Source organism: Arvicola amphibius, chromosome 11 (genome assembly GCF_903992535.2).
Source record: "Arvicola amphibius chromosome 11, mArvAmp1.2, whole genome shotgun sequence".
NCBI lineage: Eukaryota > Metazoa > Chordata > Mammalia > Rodentia > Cricetidae > Arvicola > Arvicola amphibius.
This window is the reverse complement of record NC_052057.2, coordinates 98,694,886-98,707,915: the sequence shown is the minus strand read 5'-3', so window position 1 is coordinate 98,707,915 and position 13,030 is coordinate 98,694,886. Positions and strand designations below refer to the sequence as shown.

The window sequence follows — 13,030 nt, the reverse complement described above, 5'->3', positions numbered from 1 at the left end:
CCCCTCTTAGTCTGGCTCCAGAACACAATGTGTCCTGTGTCTCCTGACCTTCTTAGCTGAGCCATGGTCCTAAGCCCCTCTCTTTCATCAATCTGGTGATCACTGGAGAGAGAGCAGTTCCTCCGGCCTCAGCTTCACTTCTGGAACACAACACCATGTCTTTTCACTCAGAGGCTTTCCAGCTTCCCCCGGGTGAATTGACAGCCGCAGCCGTCACTAGTCGCTCTGAGTGGTTGAGCACAAGTGTAGAGATTAGCTTTGAATGTCTAGTTAGGGCTTTGCGTCTATTTCCTGCCTATTCTAGGGAGATACACAGCAAGGCTTGCTAATAGTTTACAACAGGTTAAGGCGAAAAGAGTCACATCTAGGAATATTAATCAATAGCTAACTCCACAATCTTCACTGTCGTAAGAAATGTATGCTGGGTGGTGGTGACGCACGCCTTTAATCCCAGCAGGCGGATCTCTGTGAGTTAGAGGCCAGCCTGATCTGCAGAGCGAGTTCCGGGACAGGCTCCAAAGCTACATAGAGAAACCCTGTCTCAAACCAACCCCCACCAAAAAAAAAAAAAAAAACATAAAAACAAAAAACAAAAAACAGAAGAAGAACAAACGTATGAAATAGGCAAGAGAGTAACTATTTACTCATTTTGCAAACAGAGGCACAGGAAAGGGATGTGGGTTGCTCTGGGCCACTGAGTTGATCAGAACCTAGACCTGGGGTTCTTTCTACGCCCAGTCATCTCCATTCATAAAAAAGCCACCACTCTAACCATAGCCTGGAGTGCACAACCCCCAGTCATCCGGTGCCTTAAAAGGGAATCCAGGTACATGCTGGCACAAGGAACCACATGGCTGCTGGGCAGGAGGCTGCACATGCCACACCGTGCTAGAGGGGGTTCCCTGGATAAATAATGGAGCTTGCAGGACGACAGGGCCAGCCCAGCCACTTCCCCCTTCACACCTGTGCAGCGTGATAAAGAAGAGTGGAATCTGCTCACAGCTGTGGTCTAACCAGATAAAACTTTTAGGCGGGAAGTGACAAGCAAACTTGAGTGTGTGCGTGTGTGTGTGTTTTTTAAGTGTTACTTTTGGCATTTTAAAAAAAGCTTTTAGGGCGCTGGTGAAGTCAGAGCGAATACCAAGAAGGTGGTGTGCCGAGATGGACATGGGGAAGGATGAATCTCACCTGAAGCGCCTCCAGACACCTGAACCTCATCCACGGAGAGCCCGTGCCCCAGGTAATGACGGACCTGCAGAGGTGGTGGCTGCGGGGGACACGTTATTTTCCTCTTTTATTGATTAGGTATAAAGCAGCAATGGGATACATCCATGGGAAGATGGACTGTGACCCGCTGAGCTGCATTTTGGTGCTAGGAACCTCGGGGTCTAAAGAAACACAATGGGCAGTAAACAATTAGTGAGAAATTCTCTTCAATGAAAGATAGTGAAGGTAGCCAGGACACTTCTTCTGTTCCGTGGCAGAGCAGGCTGGCAGGACGTCTGGAAGGATATAGTAACAGGAGTTCCACTAGGGCCTGGTCTATCTGAATGCCCACTCTTTTGCCTTCTAATTTATTTTACGGTCTGTTGTAAAGCAGTATTTCTCAATGTTTTGTGGAACCCTGGACTTTGAGATACTCAAAGGCACAGTTGGAAAACTTGTAGCTTCTGATGAACCTATGTACCCTTCCTTAAAGTAAAAAAAAATTAAAGACATCATTGTATTAAGAGAGTAATCAACGTTGTTAAAATTGTGATATAGCAATATATGTGCTTATTTATAGATGCATTAAGTTATGTATACAGTAGAGGGTCTAATAAACATAGCATCAGATCCAACGGATCCATACCCACAAGTGGTCACTGGTACTACATGAAAGAATTGTGGTGTCATATAGGAAAAAATTCTGTCATTTATTTGAGTGATAAAGTGCCACACTGCTAAAGCCACTGTGGCTTTTACTTACATTCACACTTTAGAGGAAATGTAATTAGAAGTGGGTAAAAATATAATTTTTCCTCATCAAGAATCCCTGGGCTGGGGATGGAGCTCAGTAGCATAATGCTTACCTAGCATGTGTGAGGCCCTAGGTTCAATTCCCAGCACTACCAGAAAAAAAAAGAAAAGAAAGGAATGGAGGGAGGGAGGGAGGGAGGGAGGGAGGGAGGGAGGGAGGGAGGGAGGGAGAGAAAGAAAGAACTCTTGTCTTAAGAACAAAAATGTTGGGACTGGAGAGATGGCTCAGAGGTTAAGAGCATTGCCTGCTCTTCCAAAGGTCCTGAGTTCAATTCCCCACAACCACATGGTGGCTCATAACCATCTGTAATGAGATATGATGCCCTCTTCTGGTGTGCAGGAAAACATGCTGTATATAACAAATAAATAAATCTTTTAAAAAAAAAAAAAAAAGAACAAAAATGTCCTAACCCAAGAGTACTTCGTTGCTTGGAGTTCCCAGTGCATACTGGACAGCCACAGGCTGAGAGGGTTAGTGTCAAAGGCTACTAGTTTTTCTCAAATTTAGGTAGGAATAGACTTCTCCTTTTTTTTTCCCCTTGGTTTTTCAGGACAGGGTTTCTCTGTGTCACTTTGGAGCCTGTCCTGGAACTCACTCTGTAGCTGGCCTTGAACTCACAGCATTCTGCCTTCCTCTGCCTCCCAAGTGCTGGGATTAAAGGTGTGCGCCATCACCACCCAGCTGGTAATAGACTTCTTTAAAAAAATTTTCTTGCAAACTTTGTGTGTGTAGTACATATTTGCATGTATATGAACCCGTGTGTGTGTGTGTGTGTGTGTGTGTGTGTGCATGAGTGTGTTGTTTAGGGCAGAGGTTGACATCAAGTATCTTTTTCCTTCATCATTCTCTATCTTATTTATTGAGTTAGAATCTCAAACCCGACCCCCTAGCTTGCCAATTTGACCTGTCTACCTAGACAGTTGGCTTTGGGAATCCCTGTGTCAGGCTCTATAAACTAGGGTTGCAGCCCAACCACAGGACCACTTAACCTATACATTTGGGCACTGGAGATATGAACTGTGGTCCTTGTGCTTCTGAGGCAAGTGCTTTACCTGCTGAGCCATCATCCCAGCCCAGAATTTTCTTTGATAGTACCCTGAGTATCTCAAATAATTTTAAGAAACGCAGTTCCAAGGACAAAAATTTAATAATAAAAGCACATGTTGAGCAGGTGTGGTGGAGCACTCTGGAGGCTCGGGATCGGGAATTCAAGGCCACCCACGGATGTGCCAGATCCCTCTAGACAGGATGCACCCTGTCTACCATTCCTCTCTCTGAAAGTAAAAGAAAGGTTATATGAGTGAATATGCTTATTTCAGTTGGTGATTATTATTATTATTATTATTATTATTATTATTATTATTATTATGTTTCTCTATGTAGCCCAGGCTGGAACTCACTTTGTAAACCAGGCTGACCTCGAACTCAGTGACCCACCTACCTTTGTCTCCTGAGAGCTGGGATTAAAGACGTGTGTCACTATCACTCAGCTATCAGTTGGATATGATTACAGTTTGATATAAAAAGTACAAAAACTGTGTTTCCCGTGAGTGGAGTGACTGGCTAGAGATGTGTCAGCTAGCATAAGTACCATGTCACAGGGAAATTAGAGTGTTGAAGGCTGTGTGAAGGAACTATTTTTGATCTAAATTAGGTTAATAAAAGATAGGATCACAGTATGCTATCATAACTACTTTGTATAATATATGGCCTGGATGCAAATAGGGAATACAATGAAAATAGGTTATTATGTCAAAGATGACCAAACATGACCTATTTTTCTTCTATTACTTAAACAAATATAATTTTTAATAAGTCAGTAGGTCAATAGTGCTCTTTTGAACAAATACCATCTGTGTAGGACTCTAAGCTTTTCTCACTCAAATTCTCACTAAATGTCTGCTCCACTGGGTGTGCGTTGTTGCATGCCTCCTCTTCCAGCAGTCCAGGGGCAGAGGCAGGTGGATCTCTGTGAGTCTGAGGCCAGCCTAGTCTACCCAGCAAGTTCCAGGCCAGGTCTGCAGTGTGAGACCCTGCCTCAAAAAAAAAAAAAAAAAAAAAAAAAAGAAAGAAAGAAAGAAAAAAGAAATCTCTTCCACATTCTCTGAAGGTGCAAGAACAAGGAAGACATGGTCCTTGACCTCAAAAATCAAGGGTAAAACTCAGGATAGGGGATCTAAAAATCTGTAGGGGCCTGGAGAGATGGCTCAGCACTTAAGAACACTTGCTGATCTTCCAGAGGAGCTGGGTTCAAATGGCTCCAACTGTCCCTAATGCCAGGTCCAAGGTATCTGATGCCCTCTTCTGGCCCCCTTAGGCACCAGGCATACATGTGGTGCAGACACACATGCAGACAAAACACCTATAGACACAAAATAATAAGACTTACAAATAATAACTGAATAAACAAAGCTCCGGGGCAGGATCCTGGCTGAGGCACCCCGCGGGTCACCGTCACATTCACCGTCACAGTAACTTTTCTTCTCACCCCGCAGAAGTCATTGGAACTTGGCGTTTGAGGAACAGAGAGCAACTCAGGAAGAGGAAAGCCGAAGTGCAGGAGAAGCAGACGTCGCAATGGCTCCTTGGGTAGGTTCCTTACCTGAGGCGGGCATGAGTGTGCATATTGCAGGTCCATGCTCTTGCTCACGCCATCTTCCCAAGCATCCTGCGTCAGGTGGTGGTGTGCTTGTGTGTTTTATTTTGTTTGTTTTTAATGTAGTCTCCAGTGGGTTTGCTCTCTTGCCCAATGTCACAGCAGTAGAGTCACGACAACAGAAATTTACCCCGTTTTCTTTCTCTGTGTTTTCACCATCTCCTGAGGCAGGCTCCAGCCACTGAAGCTGGATCATCCAGGGTAGCTCCTGCTACCCTTTATTGGTTCTGCTAGTGTTAAAAAGATGCATAAGGCCTGCTTGGTAGTGCATATGAGTAACCCCAGCCCTTGAGAGAGTGGTGGTTAGAAGTTGTGATTTCTAGGCCATACATGGCTTAGTGAGAACACATACTGACACATGAAAACAAGGGACTGGAGAGACAGCTCAGCCGTCAAGAGTATTGCTCCCACACGGTATAGATGGACATGCAAGCAGAGCGTCCATGCATGTTAAAATTAGAGGGCATGTGGGGAGGACTTAGCTGATAAGCAAAAATGACCATCCTGACGTCCCAACTTCCTAGTCACTGGCCTTGGGCAATTTACAGAACATCCCATTACACCTCAGTTTTGTCCTCTGCCCAATGGAGATAATAGCCTTTACTTCCTGGCCTGCAGGAAATACGGCAGGATAGTGCCGCAGACATAGGAAAGCCTAGAGAAGGCTCCTATGGTAATGCCGTAGTCCTGCTTTATACTGTTTGTGAGTCATTCACCTAAGTTGTATGTAATTCTTATGGCCACCACACACAATTGGGAGGTATTATTTGTCTCATCTTACCTATAAGGTAGCCAAGAAATGGAGAGGATGCATGACTTGCCCTAGTCACGAGGGAGCATGGACTAAACTTTAGGCCACTCAGATATTTTTGTATTTTTAAAATAAATTTTATTATTATTATTATTTTACTTTTTTTTTCGAGACAGGGTTTCTCTGTGTGGCCCTGGCTATCCTAGAACTCACTTTGTAGACCAGGTTGGCCTCAAACTCACAGAGATTCACCTGCCTCTACCTCCCAAGTGCTGGGATTAAAGGTGTGCGCCACTACACCCAGCTTTACATTTTATTTTATCTGTGTGTTTTCCTTGTATGTGTAGACATACCCTTAACCGCTGAACCGTCTCTCTGGCCTTAATGATGACGATGACTTATTAGAGAGAAAGAGAATTTATTAGAGAGTCAGAACACAACTTTCACTAGTTGGTTAAGTCTACCATGCAAGCCCCAGTGATGAACTGAGCTTGACGGCAAGTTCCTTTACCCACTGAGCCATCTCATTGGCTTTGTTTTGTATTTTAAAAATTTATTATTATTTAAAACTTGTGTGTGTGTGTGTGTGCGCGCGCGTGTGCACGTGAGAGCAGATGCACCCAGAGGCCAGAGGTCCATGGGAGTTGTGAGTTACCCCATGTGGATGGTGGGAAATGAATTTGAGTCCTTGGCCAGAATAGTATGTACTTTCTAACTCTTGATCCATCTCTCCATCCAAGCTTGATTTTGTAAAGTTATATTTTAAGTTACATTTTATTGATTTAGTATGTGAGGGTGTAGGTGCATCCGTGCATGCAGAAGTCAGAGGGTAACTTGGGAGTCAGTTCTTTCCTCCCACAGCATGAATCCTGGGTCAGTTCTCTTCTCCCACCACACGGATGCTGCAAATGAATGCAGGTCAGCAGGCTTTGCAGGACGTGCTGAGCCATCTCCTCAGTCCTAATAAAGACTTCAGTTAGCTCACCAAGTAGTGAGTTTCCATAGTTTTTTTCATGTATTCTTAGGTTGGGTTAACATCCTCTCTTTAGTGCATGCATATGTACAGGTATATGCACATATGTGTACTTGTGTGTGTGTGCGTGCAAGTGTGAGCAAGTAGGCAGACAACCTGAAGTGTCATCTTCAGGAACACCATTCACCTCCTTTGAGATAGGGTCTCTCACTGGCCTGGAGCTTATTGATTAGGATGCTAGCTGGCAGGAGGGTCCAGGGATCTCTGCCTCTGCAGCTCTGAGATTACAAACTCCTGGCACCACACACTCTGTTTTCACCTGGGTGCCGAAGATAGAATTCAGCTAAGCCCTTTACCCTCAGAACCACCTCCCCAAGATTGTTCTCTCTTATCCCCTCCTCCTCCCCCATTGCACATATACACACATGCACACACACACACACACTCTAGTTTTAAAACCATAAAATCCTGCATGGACACTTTCCTAGCAAGTGAACACCGAGGACTCTCAGGACTGTTCATTTTGCAAACTCAGAGACTGAGGTCTGGGTAGAGTAAAGCCTTGTTTAAGGTCATATAACAAGGCTACAAGGACAGGGGTGGGTATTGGAAACATCCATTTAAATCCTGTAGCCCTGTTGCTGACATTCATTCTGGTCTCTCTGCAGAGAACAGAAAAAACGCAAGTGTCAAAGAACAGGAAAAGGAAATTCAAGAGGCCAAAAGAGACAAAGAAGCACAAAGGTGCAGGCAGAAAAGCAAAGGATGCGGGAAATATCTGCTGAGGAAGAAATGGAGCGCCCTGTAAGCCCTGTGACTGAAGTCCCCCCACTGGTGGCATGCCCCCGAGAAGCTGTGCCTGCACAGCACTGTGCTGAAGTGTGCCAGGAGAGAGCAATACAGAATCATTCTCAAGCATACAAACACAGGGCCAAACCGGAAGACCTCTCTCCTAGCATGTGCCAAGAAATGACTGTACTTCAACATTCTTCTAAAATGTGCCAAGACACGGCTGAACCCGAGGTGCTCTCTCCTGAAATGTGGCGGGAAACAGCTGTGCCCCAAGACCATTCTTCAAAAGCACCCCAAGATATGGTTGGAACTGAGGCACCCTCTCCTAAAATGTGCCAGGAAACAGTTCTGCCCCAAAACCATTCTTTCAAAGCACCCCAAGATATGGCTGGACCTGAGGCGCCCTCTCCTAAAATATGCCAGGAAACAGCTGTGCCCCAAAACCATTCTTTCAAAGCACCCCAAGATATGGCTGGACCTGAGGCGCTCTCTCCTAAAATGTGCCAGGAACCAGCTGCGCTTCAAGAACATACTTTGAAAATGTCCCAAGATGTGACCAGACCTGAAGCCCTCTCTCCTAAAACACATCAAGAGGTGGCCGTTGTTCCCTGGACAACACGTAGAGATGCTGCTGGCCCAGGATGCTCTCCAGCAGTGCTCCCCCAGTCAGATGCGCCTGAAGGCTGCCCACTTGACGCATGCCCCAACACAGTCACACCAGAGAAAACCGCTTGCCAAGCAGATCAGGGCTTGGCTGTGACTGGAGGCTGCTTTCCTGAAACACGAGAACGCAGTGCGTCTGAAGACGTTTCTATAAAAACATGCCAAGGAGGAGCGGAACCTGAATTCATTTCTCATGAGATCTCCAAACTCACTGAGCCTACAGTCTCCTCTCCTGAAACAATCCAAGACTCACCTGGGCCTCAAGAGTTTTCACCTGAAGCCTGCCATGAAATGCCTGGGCCAGAGGACCTCTCTATCAAGACCTGTGAGAAAAGGGATGGGCCTAAAGACTGCCTTCCAGAACAAACCCAGGAAGCAGGTGGGGCCCAAGGACAGGACCCTCATGCTTACCAGGACAGTGATGGTGCTTATCCTTTCTCTCAAGGTAGGATATTTGAATAGCAACAACTCCCTCTGGATTCGTGATTGAAAGCTGTTGCTGACAGTAGCTAGTTATCTCAATGGGAGCTGTGACTATCGCTGAATCCTTTCAAGGAAAATGTATTTTTCAGGTGACCAACATTCTGATGGTACATTTCCAAAACATTTAAATAATTGGAAATTCTATTTATCCATTTTGAGAAACCCTAGTAAGAGAAACAAACCTGGAATAGGATTAATTATGTGCAAAAAAATGCTCTTTTTTGGTTTCTGAGCTAGTACTCACTATGTAACTGTGCTGGTTGGTTTTTATTGCTTGAAACCAAATTCTGGTCCTCTGGAAGAGCCCCAAGTGCTCTTAAGCAGTCAGACATTTCTCAACCCCTAAAGAGGCACACACACACACACACACACACACACACACACACACACACACAGGGGGGGGAGGAGGGAGGGAGGAGAGACACACACATCCCTCTTTTTAAACACAGCATCCTGAGCTAGGGGTGCTGGTGCACGCCTTTAATCCTAGCACTGAAGAGGCAGAGGCAGGTGGATCTCCGTGAGTTCCAGGTCAGCATACATAGTGAGTTCCATACAGCTGGTGCTACATAATGAAACTCTGTAAAACAAAACAAGCCAACAAAATCCACCTTGGCCTAGAGGAGAGAGGGCTTAGTGGTTAAGAGCATGTACTGTTCTTTCAGAAGACTCAAATTTGGTTTCTAGCACCCATGGTGACTTTACAAGTGCCTGTAATTCCAGTTCCAGGAGGTCTAATGCCTTTCTCTAACCTTGAAGGACTCCTGCACATGCCTGGTGTACACAAATAACTTAAAAATAAATCTTTCAAAAACAACACATACTGCTCTCTCTAAAAAAAGAATCCCATCAGGCGGTGGTGGCACACACCTTTAATCCCGGCACCTGGGAGGCAGAGGCAGGTGGATCTCTGTGAGTACGAGGCCAGCCTGGTCTACAAAGTGAGTTCCAGCACAGCCAGGGCTATACACAGAAACCCTGTCTCCAAAAACAAACAAACAAACAAACAAAAAACCAAAACCAAAGACCAAAACCCCCACATCTCTGTGAAGTGGCATGACATTTTGCTGTCTAATCTAGCTGAAATGTGTATGCAAGGCCTGTGGCATGGTCTCCCTCTTCCAAGTGAGTAACAGGCTGTGCCAATATTGTTTATTGAATCTATGATTTTGTGTTTTGATTTTATAGAAATGAAGGAAAAAGCCAAAGCAGATCAAGATCCAGAAACACCATCAAGTCCACAGGGTCCACAAGGGAACTGTTCAGAAGACGACCCCGATAGCTATGTTCTGTTTTAACAATACTCAGCGATGAAGTTGCAGTCCACCCGAATATAGCATACACATCTTCTCTTGTACAATTTTACTGAAACATTGTAGCAATTGCTACAATTTGCATTACTGTTTTAGCTTGTGTTTTTTCCATGTAGATCTTATCTGAGAGAACTAACTTTCAAAGGCTCTGACATATAGACAATAGTGTGTGTGTGTGTGTGTGTGTGTGCTCTCTGAGGATGTACATATGTATGTGGGGGAAGATAGTAGAGGGAGGGACGAATAAGAGCAGGGGAAGGGGTGAGTAGTTGATTTTCCTTTAAGAAGAAACATACATTTGGTAATTGTGAGAAGACAGCAATTTGATATGAACACTTAATATTTTGAAAGTATATAGTTTTTTGTGAATTTTGTCAGTTATTGATGTAATTTCAGAATTTTATTCAAGCTTTACATGGCTCGCTGAGCTAACCTAAAAAATTCTTATTCTAGAATTTCTTGCAAAATATTTTGGAATTATAAACATTATTTACTTCTGTGTGTGAATCTGGACCTTCTACTTGTATTTTTTTAAAGCTGAGTTTGTGAAAAATGTACATTGAATCATCACTTGCAGGCTAAGCTGTTGCCAAGACAGCATCTTGGTATGTGTTGGGACGGGGAGGGTGGTAAAGCACCGAATGGCAGGTCATCTTTGTTCACTAGGGTTTACTCTGGTCTCGTGGTGAAACAAAACAGAAAACAAATCATTCCCAAAGAAAGCGGCGAGTGCAGCAGCTTCCTCTCTGAGGAGCCTACAGCCTGGCTCTTGGCTGTGCTGTCCTCTCAATAGTGCCTCTCTTCCTTTAACTTTCATACTTAAAACCTATATTAAAGTATCATTAACACGCTCCTCCAAAGGGAACAGTGCTGGTGCCATAGGAACGGGACATGGAGACGGGAGGAGCACTCACCTCTCTGGAGTGGAGGCCTGGAGGATTTCAAGATCCCTTAGAATTGCAGTTAAGGGGAGTTAACGCCTGTCCATGTGGGTGTTGGGAATTGAACCTAGGCATTCTACAAGAGCAACAAGTGTTCTTAACCACTCAGGTCTTTCTTTTCTTTATCGCTGGTCTTTTTGAAGACAGGGTCTTATAGAGTCCAGACTGGCCAGAAACTCACCTGGGAAGCATGTGTCCCATTCATGAATTCATGCAGTGCTTGGGCTCGAACCAAGGACTTTGTACATACCAGGCAAACACTCTTCCAACTGAGCATCCCAGTCTGCTTTAAAAAATAAAAAGTGTGAATGTATTCTTGGGTACTAGTAAAAGTGTGTGGGTTCGTGGTGCCCATGAATGACATGCCTGTGAGACCAGATGTTTGTCTTCCTCGGGTGCTCTCCATTTTATATATTCACGTAGGGTCTCTCACTTGAACCCAGAGTTAATACTTGAGCTAGCCAGCTTCTTCCAGGGATTGTTTGTCTCTATCTCCAGGAGGTCACTACACCTCCCCGGCATTTATATGGGTTCTGGAAACCCAAACGCTAGCCCCTGACATGCATGGCAAGTGCTTTACCCACTGAGCCCATCTCGCCAGCCCCTTGTCCTGTTTCCCTCCACCGTTCCCTATACTGTTTTATACTGTTTTCTTAGCTCTACCCAGACATCAGTGTGAATCAAATTATTTCTGTTTTCTTGTTGGTTTGGAGGTCTGAGATCATGAATTAGAATTCCCCCAAGAAGCCACCTGAGCTCCATTCTGTACTGTCCTTTTCTTGTGGCAGGAAGGAGTTTAGGCATGCTGGAACTACATCTGAAGTCTTACTGTGTGTGGCCCTGGCTGGCCTCCAACTCACAGAGATCAGCCTGCTTTTGCCTCCCCAGTGCAGGGATTCAGGTCATGAGTGGCCATTCCCAGCATGTATGTATGTATATGTATGTATGTATGTGTGTGTATATATATATACACATATATATGTATATATAGTGTGTGTGTGTGTGTGTACATATGTGCAGGTGCCCGTGGAGGCCAGAAGAGGCATCAGATCCCGTGGAGGTGGAGTTACTGCCCGTTGTGAGCTGCCCAACATGGGTGCTTGAAATCTAACCTGGGTCTTCTGGAAGAGCCGCGGTGCTTTTAACTGCTGAGCCATCTCTCCAACTCCCTTGAGGTTGTTTTGAAAGGCAGATTCCTAAGTCTAGTGTCTCCAAGTCTCCTCTGAGTTTCAGTAGTTGGCACAGTGGGTAATTACACACTTTTGGTATGATTAGCAAGTGACTAGCATGTCTTTCTGGAGGACAAATACCTTCCACTGTTCAGTTAGACTCTCATATTAACAGCGCCGACTAGTGGCAACTGCAGCTTTAATTCGGTTCATTTTTAAAAGCGTGCAGATGTTGCCCGAAGGTACTCAAACTTGTTTCTCCAGCTAGACAAGACCAGTGTCTCCTAAAAGAAAAAGCCTTTCGTAAATTTCATGTACAAGACTCTTGATAGAGGACACAGTATCAGTTTTAACTTAAAAAAAAAAAAAACCCCACAATTTCCTCTTAAATACCTGCCTTCTAATGCTGGTTATTTTCTACTCGTGACTTGCTAGTCTGTGACAATGAACTTAAAAGAAACAGCTTTTCATGGTTAAGCCTTTAGTCTGCGGATTTACCTATTTTTAATATTTTACGTTAGAGGTAATAGGTGGATTCCCGCTGCCCCCTCCCTCCTTTCTAAACCAAGATTTTGAAATTCCAGAAACACAATCATGTACGCAAAGAAACAGCTTGGTTGAAAGACTCTTACAAGTGGTTAAAGCGCCGGCAATTGGTATCAGAGACGACTGGATATTGCATGAGATTAAAATACAATTCTTGCCGGTCCCAGCTTTCCAATGTGTGTGCTGGCTCTTGACTCTCACTTTGGTTCTGGCGGTTTGGAGCCCACGAAACGTCCCCATTTATTAACTCCTAGCGTAGGTTGGATGTAATATGCACCACTCTTGATTTATTTGGGCTTCTTTCTCGACAAATAGTTATTACTGAAAAAGTGGAGCAGGGTGGTAGATATAACCCGCAGCCCATGGCCAAACGGAATTCTATATATTTAACCTCCAGTTCTTTGGCTCAGCGGGTGAAGGAACCCGCTAACACTGACGAGCCGAATTTGATCACCGGAGCCACGCGGTGAAAGGAGAGAAGCGCCTCCTGCACTGTCATCTGACTTCCACATGCTCCCACGCACACATAAATGTAAAAAAAAAAAAAAGAAAAGAAAAATAAGCTCCCGAACTTCAGTTCTTTAGCTGTGCGGTCATAGATTTTCACACCATTTCCCTTTAAAACGCTGGGTCATATTTTAGTCATGGAGGACGCTAATAATACAAGAGTATCTTTGCGTGTACATCTTTATCCATGTGTACCATCTTCGGAGGGCACACTGC

The 13,030-nt window shown here is 44.6% G+C and overlaps 1 protein-coding gene and 1 long non-coding RNA gene across 2 annotated transcripts; one reads left to right on the top strand and one right to left on the bottom strand.

Moving 5' to 3' along the window:
- The first annotated feature begins 1,113 nt into the window (after positions 1-1,113).
- Hemgn (hemogen) lies at positions 1,114-10,158 on the top strand. The gene is made up of 4 exons (XM_038347706.1): positions 1,114-1,240; positions 4,516-4,609; positions 7,069-8,300; positions 9,527-10,158. The coding sequence occupies exons 1-4, from the start codon at positions 1,162-1,164 to the stop codon at positions 9,634-9,636; spliced, it is 1,515 nt and encodes a 504-aa protein (XP_038203634.1). The 5' UTR covers positions 1,114-1,161; the 3' UTR covers positions 9,637-10,158.
- On the bottom strand, positions 9,414-12,816 carry LOC119826401. The gene is made up of 3 exons (XR_005287416.1): positions 12,394-12,816; positions 11,705-12,045; positions 9,414-10,875 (listed from the first exon to the last, which is right to left on the bottom strand). It is a non-coding gene; the product is annotated as an uncharacterized LOC119826401 (long non-coding RNA).
- Positions 12,817-13,030: the final 214 nt, after the last annotated feature.

Excerpts from the sequence above, each read along its gene's own strand:
- Hemgn (XM_038347706.1), top strand. The coding sequence starts at position 1,162 with ATGGACATGGGGAAGGATGAATCTCACCTGAAGCGCCTCCAGACACCT. Across the intron at positions 1,241-4,515 it reads ACGGAGAGCCCGTGCCCCAG|AAGTCATTGGAACTTGGCGT; the intron begins GTAATGACGGAC and ends CTCACCCCGCAG. Across the intron at positions 4,610-7,068 it reads ACGTCGCAATGGCTCCTTGG|AGAACAGAAAAAACGCAAGT; the intron begins GTAGGTTCCTTA and ends GTCTCTCTGCAG.